The 15,598-nt window shown below is 43.4% G+C and overlaps 1 protein-coding gene across 5 annotated transcripts in view; it reads right to left on the bottom strand.

Annotated features, from left to right (window-relative positions):
- Nucleotides 1-15,598, bottom strand: part of LOC115113263 (Golgi-specific brefeldin A-resistance guanine nucleotide exchange factor 1-like) — a 128,518-nt gene that overhangs the window by 34,672 nt on the left and 78,248 nt on the right. For all 5 annotated transcript variants that reach the window (XM_029640734.2, XM_029640736.2, XM_029640735.2 and 2 more), the window contains exons 5-9: nt 12,227-12,345; nt 11,669-11,777; nt 11,160-11,220; nt 4,912-4,966; nt 1,096-1,243 (exon numbers count right to left, since the gene is read on the bottom strand). In XM_029640734.2, coding sequence (XP_029496594.2) covers nt 1,096-1,243; nt 4,912-4,966; nt 11,160-11,220; nt 11,669-11,777; nt 12,227-12,345 — 492 coding nt within the window. The remainder of the gene's footprint in view (nt 1-1,095; nt 1,244-4,911; nt 4,967-11,159; nt 11,221-11,668; nt 11,778-12,226; nt 12,346-15,598) is intronic.

Genomic DNA, 15,598 nt, shown 5'->3' with positions numbered 1-15,598 from the left:
CTGCGTTGTTGACTATGTAGGCTAGCTGGCAGTGTCTGCGTTGTTGACACTACACTAATCAAGTCGTTCCGTTGAGTGTAATGGTTTCTACTGTGCTACTGTGCTGCTATTCGGGGCTAGCTGGCTAGCTAGCAGTGTTGATTTACGTTACGTTGCGTTAAAGAACGACAATAGCTGGCTAGCTAACCTAGGAAATCGCTCAAGACTACACAATTATCTTTGATACAAAGACGGCTATGTAGCTAGCTATGTAGCTAGCTACGATCAAACAAATCAAGCCGTTGTACTGTAATGAAATGAAAAATGTGATACTATCCCTCTCACCCCCTCCCCCTTAAAAATGATGATACTACCTGTGGAGCTGGATAAGAGCGTCTGCTAAATGACGTTAATACTACCCAGATTGTTGAGTGCGGAAGTTCTGTTACGTTAAGGACGACGAATAGCTGGCTAGCTAACCTCGGTAAATTAAGATAATCACTCTAAAACTACACACTCTAAACTACACAATTATCTTGGATACGAAGACAGCAAAGACAACTATGTAGCTAGCTAACACTACACTAATCAAGTCGTTCAGTTGAGTGTAAGTTGAGCTGCTAATCGGTAGACGGTGGACTAGCTAACGGTAGACGTTAGCTAGCTAGCTAGCTGCAGGGCGGTGTAGACTGCGTTAGGACGACGAAATACGATAATTACGCAATTATCTATGATACAAAGACGGCTATATAGCTAGCTAACAAGAAAAATTGCTAAGATTAGACAAATCAAACCGTTGTACTATAATGAAATGTAATACTACCTGCGGACCGAGTGCAGATGCGACCGCTCGCTTCAACCCGGAAGTTTCACTGCAGTACATAATGCAGCTGGTGGCCACACCAGATACTGACTGTTACTTTTGATTTCGACCCCCCCTTTGTTCAGCGACACATTATTCAATTTCTGTTAGTCACATGTCTGTGGAACTTGTTCAGTTTATGTCTCAGTTGTTGAATCTTGTTATGTTCATAAAAACATTTACACAAAACGCAAACGCAGTTGACAGTGAGAGGACATTTCTTTTTTTGCTGAGTTTACAAGATTGAGTCTCACCAGAGAGGTTGTTGTTGCTGAGGGTGGTGGTAGGGGCCTGCTCCAATCCACCCGAGGCACTTCGCACCATGTGGCGGGGGGGGTGGGGCGAGCGCTTCTGCTTCTTCCACTTTGACGACTCACTCATCCCACCAGCACGCATCTTCAGCTAAAACCGGTAGAACACACACAGTCAGTACACAAGTACACAAAACCACTGGCTGTGCTCTTGGCTAGAGGGTGTTGTAATATCATCATATATTGTACAGATGATGGTATCAGGTTAAATCTTTTAAAGGTAATATGATCCTTTTCCATACAGTATTTGGACAGTGCCCCAGTATAACATTCTTAAAACAGAAAGTCATACACAGACGTCTGAAAAAACAACACTGTTTACTAACAGATGAGATTGCATAGCAGTCACCCCAATGGCAAGATACAATATCTGTACGAAGGTGGAATAAGAACATTTTAAAAAAAAAGTCCCACAGGATTAAACACAAGAAACAAATTCAAGCAGCCACAATGAAAAGGGTCATGGCATGGTTGTTAGTGTACTCCAACACTTTATAATGAATCTAACTACATCAATACATATGCAAATTGTATTTTGGTTTAAAATAAATTGCCCCTTAGCATTGTGTATGAATCTTTAGAAGTGGGAAGATGAGGGATGGTCATTCTCCAACTGAGTCACCAGTCATCTCCTTACCTGCACTCGTTTGTTTTTCCACAACATATTGTAAGCCTCAGGAGAGAAGGGGGCAGGTGCCCATGATTAGTGATGGACGACATGTCAGCAGCAGCACACAGACAAGGAACTCACTCAGTGATGCATGGGGTGTAGGGGGGGTTCAAACAGAGTACCATGCAAACCCCACCGGGATGGGCTTGTTTGGGGAAGAGGGTAGCGGGTTACGGGGGGGGGGTCGACACAGGCAGGATCCATACGGAGACATTCACAAATGAGCAGGCCAAACCAGACAGCACAGTGAAGGGCAGGCAATCAGACAGAACGGCAAACTTCACATTGTAACTGCTCAAGCGGACATTTTTTTGACACCCTTTTTCTCCCCAATTTCTATCTTGTCTTATCGCTGCAACTCCCCAACAGGCACGGGAGGCGAAGGTCGAGTCATGCATCCTTGGAAAAACACGACTCGCCAAACCGCGCTTCTTAACACCGGCCGCTTAACCGGAAGCAGGTTGCACCAATGTGTCGGAGGAAACACTGTTCAACTGACGACCGGAGTCAGCCTGCAGGTGCCCAGCCCACCACAAGGAGTTGCTAGAGCGCAATGAGCCAAGTAAAGCCCCCTGGCCAAGCCCTCCCCTAACCCTGACGATGCTGAACCAATTCTGCGCTGCCCTATTGGACTCCCGATCACGGCCGGTGGTGATACAGCCCGGGATTGAACCCGGCTCTGTAGTGACGCCTCTAGCACTGTGATGCAGTGCCTTAGACCGCTGCGCCACTCGGGAGACCCCAAGCTGACATTTCTGGTGCCCATCAACATTTGTATTTGTACACATGAGTCTAGGTTTGATGGGGTATGACTGTGAAATAAAAGTGTCACTTGTGTTCTTCTCTACTGTTTGTGGTATGAAGCTAAATCAGAAATGCCAGGGAAATGTCCAATCCAAACCACACGATGCATACAGTGCATTCGGAAAGTATTCAGACCCCTCAACTTTTTCCCACATTGTTACATAACAGCCTAATTCTAAAATTGATTCAATTGTTTTCTTCCCCCCATCAATCTACACACAATACCCCATAACGACAAAGCAAAATCTGGTTTTAATAATTTTTGGAAAAGTTATTAAACATTTAAAAAACTTAGATATCACATTTACATAAGTATTCAGACCCTTTAATCAGTACTTTGTTGAAGCACCTTTGGCAGCGATTACAGCCTTGAGTCTCCTCGGGTATGACGCTACAAGCTTGCCACATCTGTATTTGGGGAGTTTCTCCCATTCTTCTCTGCAGATCCTCTCAAGCTCTGTCAGGTTGGATGGGGAGCATCGCTGCACAGCTATTTTCAGGTCTCTACAGAGATGTTCAAAAATCAGGTTCAAGTCCGGGCTGGCTGGACCACTCAAGGATTTTCAAAGACATCCCGAAGTCAGTCCTGCGTTGCCTTGGCTATGTGCTTCGGGTCATTGTCCATTTGGAAGGTAAACCTTCGCCCCAGTCTGAGGTGCTGAGCGCTCTGGAGCAGGTTTTCATCAATGATCTCTCTGTACTTTGCTCCCTTCATCCTGACTAGTCTGCCAGTCCCTGCCACTGAAAAACATCCCTACAGCATGATGCTGCCACCCCCATGCTTCAACTCAGGGATGGTGCCATGTTTCCTCCAGACGTGACGCCTGGCATTCAGGACAAATAGTTTGATCTTGGTTTCATCAGACCTGATAATTTTGTTTCTCATGGTCAGAGTCCTTTGGCAAACTCCAAGCGGGCTGTCATGTGCCTATTACTAAGTGGCTTCTGTCTGACCACCACAAAGGCCTGATTGTTGGAGTGCTGTGGAGACTGTTGTCCTTCTGGACACCATCTCCTGTCTCGGAGCCCTACGGACACTTCCTTCGACATCATGGCTTGGTTTTTGCTCTGACATGCACTGTCAACTGTGGGATCTTATATAGACATGTGTCTTTCCAAATTATGTCCAATCAATTGAATTTACCAAAGCAGTTTCCATTTGCAGCGAACTCCAATCAAGTTGTAGAAACATCTCAGGGATGATCAATGGAAACAGGATGCGCCTGAGCTCAATTTGGAGTTTCATAGCAAAGGGTTTGAATACTTATACGGTATCTGTTTCTTATTTTTAATAAATTTGCTAACATTTCTAAAAACCTGTTTTCGCTTTGTCATTATGGGATATTATGTGTAGATTGATGAGGAAAAGAAAAATGCATTTAACAGATTTTACAATAAGGCTGCAACGTAACAAAATGTGGACAGAGAGAAGGGGTCTGAATTCTTTCCAAATGCACTGTATATAGAAATGGGTATGAATACATGAACAGTCTGAAATAACGTAATTTGTCGTACAGCCTGAAACCATTAACCTGTATTTATTTTCATTTAAATTAAATCGAATTGAGTTTAGTGGGATAAAAATAAATAATCTAACCACAAAATAATGAAATGTCTTCTTAAGTTGTTAATAATTTATGTGAAATTTATGTTGTAGAAATATGAAATTCCTTTAAACCCAGGTTACAAGAAAATGCTAAAATATCCCTAAAATGCATTCACTCCAGATAGCCATGCTACTCTGGCCTATTTCAATGCACTCGTCGAGAGCCAATCGAAAGGTGTTTTTAACAAGTACCCTCTCTAAGCCCCTCTGATTGGTGTTTTTAGGCGGCTCTGTACAAATAAGATCCTGTGTGTTCAGGATACAGGATGGGATCTGTGGGAGGGAACACAGGCAAATATGCATTTTGTAAAGAGGAACTCAAATAAAATACAAAATGCAGCATTTAATGAGATGGCGGTGATATTGGGAAAAGCACGCCAACACGATGGGTGGAAGCAGAGGGAGGGAAAGGCATATTGGGTATGCAGTTGCAATTCTACACGTCAAGACAAGATATTATTATGATTGTTTTGACAGTTTTCTTTTCGGCCGTGGGGGAGCAAAGTCCTAGCAAAAGAGGTGTTGTTGCGGTGGACATCCCTGTAGAGTACAATGATTATTCACAGCACCATGGGGATGACAGGAACCAGGAGGAGAAAAGGGGAGGGGGTGATGCAAGAAAATCAGTCATAGCCAGACAGTACTGGCACATTCAACATTAAGCCTAATTTGATTTTACCTTCTTCATGTTGGCGCCCACAAAACATTTGGCCTCCTCTTTAAACTGGGGTAGTCTATAAAAAAAAAAGGGGGGGGGGGGGTGTCAATTATCAGACTTATACATTCATTAATGTAGCTATGTGATACATTGCCCTGTCCTCTCCTCCCTCTACGTTGAGTTCCTGTGCCTTCTCAAACTCAACCGTCAATTCAAGGTCATTCATTCATCAGCCACCGTGAGTCAACAGGAAACCTGTTATCCACACCAACAAAGCAGTTTCCGGTTGCAGCGGATATTTGAAGTTGAGTCACTTTTATATGTAGAGCTAGAGCAATCAATCAAATGAAATGCAGTTATAAAACCCTTTTTACATCAGCAGTCGTCACAAAGTGCTTATAAAGAAACTGATCCTAAAACCCCAGAGTAAGCAATGCAGAAGCACAGAGGCCAGGAAAAACTCCCTAGAAAGACTTGAACCCAGGAAGAAACCAGGCTCTAAGGGGTGGCCAAGTCCTCTTCTGGCTGTGCGCGGTGGCGATTATAAGAGTACATGGCCATTAAGAGCACAGAAGGCGTAAAGCCCTTGCAAACTGTATGATACCAAAGGGCAGTACTTGAATATCACAGTTTAGACTAACATGGATACTCAATGTCATTAACGCCACACTGAAAATAAAATCTGTATTGTGTAACCACATGCATGTCAATATCCAAGCAGGGACAAAGAACGGAAAATTGTTTGTCATCTTAGATGAAATTCAATTAAATCCCCCAAAGGCTTGCAGACAGTAAAATCAAAACAGCTGGTGTAGAAGTTGACAACTGCTAAACAAAGCTTGTTAAACTAACCAAAGCTCCATGAAAATAACCATAAACACAGAGAGACCAATGCTTATAAGGCACAAGGCTGACAGAAGCAATCTGTCTGAGGGCCCTGCATTTCCATCCCGAACCCAGATGAGCTTCTCAGTGGCTTGACGAGATGAGCTGTGCAGCGTAATGTTTCTACTCCGCACACACTGTCCGAGAGCCCTGTGCTTTGTGGACTCTTGGGCTTTGCGGCGAATGAGATGTCACTGGCTACCACACACACACGGAGACGGGGGTCCCCCCAACGTTAACTCTGCGTTAATAGAGTGTTGTCTTGCAAGCTCGATTATTGGATGATCTGTGAGTCCAACAGATTAACATTCATAATACTTTCAGTAGGCAATCTAAGCCTCCTCCTGAGCACTCAATGAGATCCACTGCTCATTATGTCCAGGCTGCCCAAGGCTCTTACGTCTTTATTATGGATGAGCTGCTGACAAGAGGGGGGGGGGGGGGGGCTGGGTGAGTGAGTGAGTCTACGTAATAGCCATCCTTAACGTACTCGCACATTGTTGTGGGAAGGAAAGTTGTAATAACAGGCTTTCATTTCTTCACCTTGGGACGCACCTTTTATTTGACCTTTATTTAACGAGGCAAGTCAGTTAATTTTCAATGACGGCCTAGGAACAGTGGGTTAACTGACTTGTTCAGGGGCAGAACGACTGAATTTTTACCTTGTCTGCTCGGGAACTCGATGTTGCAAACGTTTGGTTACTAGTCCTAACCACTAGGCTACCTGCCGCTACGATGGCTGTCATTCATTTCTATTTGCATATCCGACAACTAGTAAACAGTGTTGTAAGAGATATGATAACAAGCTGCTGCAGTGCATGACACACAACTCCCAACGACGACACAAATACACAAAGAATGTCCTGATGGTGACTTAGCGATATCAACGGGCTCTACTGTGAAAGACACCACGTTTCTTAACAAATCCTGCATCAAATAGCCTCATCTGAGATCCATGCGCCTCCAAGAGAGAATTACACCGTGACTTTGTTTTGAGCTCTGTTTATTCTTGAGGTGGCGAGGGGAGGGGGGTAATACATTTAGAGAATGAGACGACTCTATTCCGGCTGGTTTTATGATCATTTCTGGCTGGATTACTGGCCATGCTAATTCTGTGTGTGTTTATGGGGGAGATGCTCTTCTTCATCTATATGCAGATCATACAGTCTGGCGCACTGCAGGCTCATCCACTCGTCTGTGAGACGATGTGACTGGAAGTCTAATGTACGGGCCTCTGGGACAGGGGGTGGGGGAAGCGATGTGGCATGCTTCCCCACTATGCTGAAGTCGGTAGAGAATCATGTTATTGCATTAGTGGACCGGCGCCCTGTTGACCTCTGAATGCAGAGGGAAATTAAGACGCTAAGTGTCGCTGAATACGTTAATGTACAATGCCTTCAGAAAGTATTCACACATTTTGTTGTGTTACAAAGTAGGATTAAAATTGATTTAATTGTCATTTTCTGTTAACGATCTACACAAAATACTCTGCCATGTCAAAGTGGAAGAAAAATGACATTTGTAAAAAATTAAAAAATACTGAAAAATAAAACACTAATATATCTTGATTAGAACCCCTTGAGTCAATACATGTCAGAATCACCTTTCGCAGTGATTACTGCTGTGAGTCTTTCTGGGTAAGTCTCTAAGAGCTTTCCACAACTGGATTGTGCAACATTTGCCCATTATTATTTTCAAAAATCTTCAAGTCAAACTGGCTGTTGATCTTTACTAAACAACCATTTTCAGGTCTTGCCAAAGATTTTCAAACAGATTTAAGTCAAAACTGTAACTAGGCCACTCAGGAACATTCACTGTCTTCTTGGTAAGCAACTCCAATGTAGATTTGGGCTTGCATTTTAGGTTATTGTCCTGCTAAAAGGTGTATTCACCTTCCAGTGTCTGGTGGAAAGCAGACAACCCGGTTGTCCTCTAGGATTTTGCCTATGCTTAGCTCCATTCCATTTTATTATTCTGAAAAACTCCCCAGTCAACGATTACAAGCATCCCATAACATAATGCAGCCATAGTTTAAAATATGGAGAGTGGTACTCAGTAATATGTTGTATTGGATTTGCACCGAACATAATACATTGTATTCCAGGACAAAAAGTGAATTTCTTTGTCACATTTTTTGCAGAATTACTTTAGTGCCTTGTTACAAAAACAGGACGCATGTTTTGGAATATTTTTTATTCTGTACAGGCTTCCTTTTCACTCTGTCAATTAGGTTAGTATTGTGGAGTAACTACAATGCTGTTGATCCAACCAGTTTTCTCTTATCACAGCCATTAAACACTGTAACTGTTTTAAAGTCACCATTGGCCTCATGGTGAAATCCCTGAGCGGTTTCCTTCCTCTCCGGCAACTGCGTTAGGAAGGACGCCTGTATCTTTGTAGTGACTGGGAGTATTGACACACCATCCAAAATATAATAACTTCACCACGCTCAAAGGGATATTCAATGTCTGCTTTTTTTCTTAATCTACAAATAGGTTCCCTTCTTCGCGAGGCATTGGAAAACCTCCCTGGTCTTTCTGGTTGAATCCGTGTTTGAAATTCACTGTTCAACTGGGGGACCTTACAGAAAATTGTTTGCGTTGGTTACAGAGACGAGGTAGTTATTTAAAAAAATATATATGTTTAATACTATTATAGCATACAGTGAGTGTCCATGTAACTTATGTGACTTGTTAAGTTTACTCCTGAACTTACACTATACAGTGCATTCGGAAAGTATTCCCGACCACTTGACTTTTTCCACATTTTGTTACGTTACAGCCTTACTCTAAAATGCCCCCCCCCCCCCCTAATTAATCTACACACAATACAACATGAGAATTCAAAATACGTTTTTAAAATCTTTTTAAAATTAAATAAGTATTCAGACCCTTTACTTAGTACTTTGTTAAAGCACCTTCGGCAGCGATAACAGCCTTGAGGCTTCTTGGGTATGACGCTACAAGCTTGGCACACCTATATTTGGGGAGTTTTGTCCATTTTTCTCTGCAGATCCTCTCAAGCTCTGTCAGGTTGGATGAGGAGCGTTGCTGAAACAGCTATTTTCAGGTCTCTCCAGAGATGTTAGATCCGGGCTCTGGCTGGGTCACTCAAGGACATTCAGAGACTTGTCCCGAAACCACTCCTGCATCGTCTTGGCTGTGTACTTAGATTCGTTGGGCGAAGGTTCACCTTCCAGAATCAGTCTGAGGTCTTGTGTGCTCTGGAGCAGGTTTTCATCAAGGATCTCTCTGTACTTTGCTCCCTTCATCTTTCCCTCAATCCTGACTAGTCTCCCAGTCACTGCCACTGAAAAACATAGCATGATCCCCATAGCATGATCCTGCCACCACCATGCTTCACCACAGGGATGGTGCTATGTTTCCTCCAGACGTGCCGCTTGACATTCAGGCCAAAGAGTTCAATCTTGGTTTCATCAGACCAGAGAATCTTGTTTCTCATGGTCAGAGTCCTTTTGGCAAACTCCAAGCGAGCTGTTATTTGCCTTTTACTGAAGACTGACCACTACCATAAAGGCCTGATTGGTGGAGTGCTGCTGAGATGGTTGTCCTTCTGGAAGGTTCTCCTATCTCCACAGAGGAACTCTGCCAGAGTGACCAGGAAGCTCTAAGAAGAGTCTTGGTGGTTCCAAACTTCTTCCATTTAAGAATGGAGGCCACTGTGTTCTTGGGGACCTTCAATGCTGCAGACATTTTTTGGTACCCTTCCCCAAATCTGTGATTTGACCCAATCCTGTCATCTCAGAGCTCTACAGACAATTCCTTCAATCTCATGGATGATCAATGGAAACAGGAATCACCTGAGCTCAATTTCAAGTCTCATAGCAAAGGGTCTGAATACTTATGTAAATAAGGTGTTTTTAATATTTTTTATAAATGTGCAAACATTTCTAAAAACCTGTTTTGCTTTATCATTATCGGGTATTGTTTGTAGATTGATGAGGAAAAATGTTTATTTAATCCACTTTCGAATAAGGCTGTGGAAAAAGTCAAGGAGGCTGAATACTTTCCGAATGCAATATATACAAAAGTATGTGGACAGCCCTTCAAATTAGTGGATTCGTCCATTTCAGCAACCCCCGTTGCTGACGGGTGTATAAAATTGAGCACACAAACATGCAATCTCCAAAGACAAACATTGACAGTAGAATGGCCTTACTGAAGAGCTTCGTGACTTTCAACATGGCACCATAATAGGATGCCACCTTTCCAACAAATCAGTTCATCAAATTTCTGCCCTGCTAGAGCTGCTCCGGTCAACTTTAAGTGCTGTTATTTTGAAGTGGAAACTTCTAGAAGTAACAACAGCTCAGCTGTGAAGTGGTAGCTCACACAAGCTCACAGAATATGACCGCCATGTGCTGAAGTGCGTAAAAATCCAAAATGGTTTGTCGAGATCGGTCTGGAAGAACTTTACTAGCCTGCACAGAGCCCTGACCTCAACCCCATCAAACACCTTTGGGGTGAATTGGAACGGCGACTGTGAGCCACACCTAATCGCCCAACATCAGTGCCCGACCTCACTAAGGCTAGTGGCTGAATGTGAAGTCCCTGCACTAATGTTCCAACGTCTAGTGGAAAGCCTTCCCAGAAGAGTGGAGGCGGTTATAGCAGCAAAAGAGGGACCAACTCCATTTTAATGCCCATAATTTTGGAATGAGATGTTCGACGAGCAGGTGTCCACATACTTTTGGTCATGTAGTGTATTTAGGCTTGCAATAAAAAAGGGTTTAAATACATAGACTCAAGACAATTCAGCTTTTCATTTTTTATGAATTTATAAAAATGTAAAGAAAACAAACATTATTCCACTAACATTGTGGGGTATTGTGTGTAGGCCAGTGACAAAATCTCAATCTCAAAAAGTCAAGGGGTATGAAAACGTTCTGAAGGCATTGTATTTAATGATAATTCCAATTGAGGCTTGACAGAGATTATACCATTATTAGTAGATGGTAAACTGACTTTTGCATAAAAAAGCTTGAATGATTATAATTGGCGCTTTAACATGGTCGTTTACAGAGCCAATGGCTCACACGTCTGATGACGAGGACTGGGATTTTCAGTTGGAGTTTAAGTTCACCAAATTACCTTCATACTAAAAAGTCAGACATTGATTATGAAGGAACTTGTAAAATTAAACAGACTTGTAATTTACACACAGCACAGTGAGGTAAGCCCTAACCCTACAACTTTCCCTCCCAGTGGTTTTCATGGTAGGCGCTCTAATCCAATATCCTAATTGAAAGGGTTCTCTATAGACAAACTGGAAGTTAATTTCCTGAAGTTTTCCAGTCCCAGTGTACGGTGTGGAGGCTTGGGCTTGTCTCACACACACATATATCTCCCCACCCTTCCTGTTACCTGGAAAACAGCAGCTGCACCATGTCCACCAGTGTGTGTTCGGCTGATTTCCTCAGGAGCTCTGTGGAGAGGGCAAAACAAACAGAGGAGGTGCCATTAGAGCCCAGAGGACAAGAGGAAAGAAGCCAGGCTGGGACCTCTTGTATGTCTATGTTTGGCCTGAATAAGGAGGGCATTTTATTAAAGCACAGCTCAGGGACTGAGGGAGGGTTGGGGGGTAAGGGGGGGGGGGGGGTTAGTGAACTACTAACGCCTGAAGGTCTGGAGGGGGTGAGAGTTGTAGTTGAGTGGTAGAGCTCATCAAAATGTTAGGCTGGAGTGATGAAGATTCCGGAGGCCATGGAAGCTAAACGTGAGAATCAGGTTCATATCCATGAGTTCCAGAATTTTTCCCCTGGAAAAGCTTCATAAAATACAGCTGTGTGCTTTTCTAGCAAAGCATGTGGACTAGCTGCAGTTCCTTCCAGGTGCCTCAATCACTGGGAGAATTACTGAGATGGAGAACTCACCGCTGAGGCGCATCTCGAAGCAGATGCGGAAACACGACTGCATGATCTCACACACAGACTCGTTGGTCAGGTGGGCTCCTACGGGCGTGAGCAGCAAAGTCCTCAGGACCTGTCAAGGCAGAGACAGTGTGTATACATGCGAGTGTGTGCATGCGTAACATTCAGGGTTGCCACCTCATGGGCTTTTACGAGCAGAGGAGGACGGGCTCATTGTAATGGCTGGAATGGAATGTTCGGAATCAAACACATGGAAACCCCATTTGACACCGTTAATTTATTCTATTCCAGCCATTACAACGAGCCCATCCTCCTACAGCTCCTCCCACCAGCCTCCTCTGTTTACGAGGTATGCCATCATACAGTAAATGTTTAACCTCAAAAGGGAATCCAGCCAGGGTATTCATGCATGTAATACACTTGTAGAAAGTTGCAAATGACAACCCATTCCCCATATAGTGCAGCGTCTAATATGTGCACTACTGTAAACTGGGAAAAGGGTGACATTTGAGATGGAGGCCTTGAGCTTGTTTGATTGATGATTGTCTGGTGCACGTTTACCTGTAGGATTTTCATGAGCACTACTTCATCGCTGGCGGGGTCCGTCCCTACGAATCTGGCGTGTGTGACGGCATCCGCCATGTTCTCGATGGCCTCCGTCGCCGCCTCATGGTTAGCATCTGCACAGGGCAGATAACAAGATGGCCAATGTGATCATCTCCTTAGAAATCAACGGACATTTTTTTTAAACATAACACTGCTCATTCAAGCCTCAAGTCTGCCAAGTTTCACTCAGCTGAATTTAAGTGACAACTCCATTTGGAAGTTGTGAGGCACACGACAATGTTCAAATATGGATAGCATTTTCATTCAAAACAAGATAGAACAGAGGAAGTTAAATAATTGTTAGCCGCTAGCAAGTGTTGCAGTATCCCCTGCATGGAGGCCAGTTCAAAGCAGGCAGGTTGAGGAGGTTATTATTGAGAGGAATGCACATTGATATTGCCATCTTCTTACCAGATGTCAATACTGTGCAACAAGCCAATCTGTGAAACGTTTGATGTTAAGGAAACCCTTATGATGGCCTTCAACCTCGAAACGAACATACCTGTGTGGCAGACATTGTTTTCCAGACCAACTAAACCACTATTCTGTCCGATATGATCAATGACGACACATTTTTGTCATCTGAGCTATTGAATCATTAAAATAGGAAAAATTCCAAGTACAAGACCTAGTGGGGCGGCAGCGTAGCCTAGTGGTTAGAGTGTTGGACTAGTAACCGAAAGGTTGCAAGTTCAAATCCCCGAGCTGACAAGGTACAAATCTGTCGTTCTGCCCCTGAACAGGCAGTTAACCCACTGTTCCTAGGCCGTCATTGAAAATAAGAATTTGTTCTTAACTGACTTGCCTAGTTAAATAAAAAATAAAAAAGTGTAGCTCCACCTCAAAAAGCACAAGGAAGAGGATTTTGACAAGGTATGACAGACAACACTCCATGTGTTGGTTTTGTTGTCCATTGTTTCAAATGCTAACTTTTTAGCATGTGTCACAAATTCAATGCAAATCAATGGTACCTATATTGGCATTTTCACACTTCATGTCTAACAACTTCAAAAGCCGTGGTTGGCTTTTGACAATTCCTCATGTTCTCAATGTTTGAAAAAGTTTTGGTCCAAATCGGATGTTAAGTACATGTTAGGTACAATATTTATTGAATATTCTATAAATTAAAATAGCCAATTTGCGTGCAATCAATTAGCTTAATTTCTCAGAGATCAAGTTATATATTTCAAAAGAATGTTTGCGGAATGCTAATTTGACCTGTTTCTAGCCACAGAAATGATTTCAGAACAATCTGAGATGGGGGGTGTCATGGCTTGTTGAAATTACATGGAACGACCCCATGCTAACGCAAGAGGGGAAACAAAACTATCTAGGAGTGCATCATTACATGAATGCATGTTTAATGCACAGACAGCTGCTGTCAAACAGATAATGCAGAGGACAGGTTTTCTGACAAGTGATAGCACTGCATGATTGGATGATTAGACTGTCGAGCCAATAAGTCTTACATCTGATGGTCACACACACAATCTAGCATGGTCCATCCAGAAGGTCCTTCCAAGCCTGGAGATCTGATCACCAAATGTGGCCTTTTGTGGGTCGTGCTGGCCAATTGGCTGTCTAGGCAACAGGAGCTAGTGTTTTGAAACCCAACAAGGCCAGGCAGCGGCCTGGAGCCAGCATGTTTTTCTTTCCCATCGCTCTTAAAGGAGCATTTCATTAACTTGGCCTAATAAACAGAGAGCATACTAGGGGGAGGAGAGGGATAACAAGCGAAAGCCTTTCCAGGTAGAGGTCTGATGCCACACAACATTCTATCTATTGACAGATAAATAGGAAGGGTTTAGGCAGGGGAGGGGGGAAAGGTTTAGGCTGGTGCCATCCTTCCCACTGACAATCGATAATTGTTGTCATTAGCAAAAATGAAGTGGGGTGAAGTTTTTAAAAAACTTGAGTGAATGCCGAGAAACGGCACAACGTGGTTAGCCGAGTGAAACGGTGTACTGCCAAAGTCCCTCAATGAGGCGAGGGTCACAACAACCGTGGAAGTTGTGCTGAAAACGGCTCATCCCACCACAGAAACTGGAGCCACGGGCTATCCAGCATAATGTCAGAAGTGATATAAAATACTAATCCCCCATGGCAAAGTCTAGCCTAAGGGGAGGACCATTGTTAAAATAACACAGTTGGCTGGGCATGTGTGGCTGGAACAGCTGTTGTGTAGTATGACGTTAAAAAAAGAACATTCAGACTGCCGAGTAAGAGAGAGCGGAGAATGGGTTTCAGAATGCCACACACAAAAACCCCAGAGGCACATACTGTACAACGACCAATACATCTCCTCAAACCAAACAAAAGGGTGTGTACTTTTCCTTCGTGTAAGTGAAGTCAAGTTTGTTCACCTGTTCCCCTTCTGAGACAACTGCTGAAGTAAAAAGGGCTTTATAAAATAATTGTGATTGAATAGCACTACAACCCATTAGCAGACAGGCCCAGGTAACATTATTGTAAAAATACCCGATCTTCAAATGTTGCAATAATAGCGTCGCTGCATTAAAAGTTGACTTAACTGGCCTTCATGTTTAAAAATGTTATATATATATATATATAAAATGCCTATATGATGTAACAACTCATTAGAAAACTAGTGTGATATTTTGCGCCTCTCTTTTGAGCGGGTAATGAAGGCAAATGCTCAGTTGCGCTGTTCTATGAGCCTTATGAGGCTGGTGTGGCCATGGCTGCTTTCAGCAGGCTGAGTGGAAGTGCCTCTAGGCTCTGAGGGATGTTGGAGAGGAGGGGATCAGGATGTCCATCAGTGGAGGGGCTTAGGCCAGCACTCCCTCCGTGCCAGCAGACCTCAGGCCACAGATTGAGGGGAATTAGCCCTCACTCAATGAAATGTGTGCGCGAGTGGGAGTTTGTGTGTGATTTCCCTTGGTCTTTTCCGGACCCCCCAGGGCGACAGAGGGGGTAAGGCAGGGCCCATTGCAAACAGAGGAAGGGTGACGGGGGGACAAAGGGACGACACGAAGGGGAACATGTTCGGAGTGACACGCAGGGTAAAAGCAACAGGGCTAAGTTACATGCTGTGGTTCTCCTGAGAGGAGCCTTGGGAAGGGATATTAAGAATGTGTGCAAACTTGCAGAGCCCTCTCCACCACATCAGACACGGGAGACAAAGAAAAGCCAAAGAAAAACCTCCACTACGTCTATACAACAATTTTTTTATTTATTTTTTTTATTTTTTATTTTACCTTTATTTAACCAGGCAAGTCAGTTAAGACTTTTATCTTTTGGCAATTGGACCTTTTCAGTTGTGAAAACTGTTCATCTTTTCCATAACAGACAACTTTATAGTGAGGA

This window comes from Oncorhynchus nerka, linkage group LG28, assembly GCF_034236695.1.
Source record: "Oncorhynchus nerka isolate Pitt River linkage group LG28, Oner_Uvic_2.0, whole genome shotgun sequence".
Taxonomy (NCBI): domain Eukaryota; kingdom Metazoa; phylum Chordata; class Actinopteri; order Salmoniformes; family Salmonidae; genus Oncorhynchus; species Oncorhynchus nerka.
This window is presented reverse-complemented; position numbering and strand designations above follow the sequence as displayed.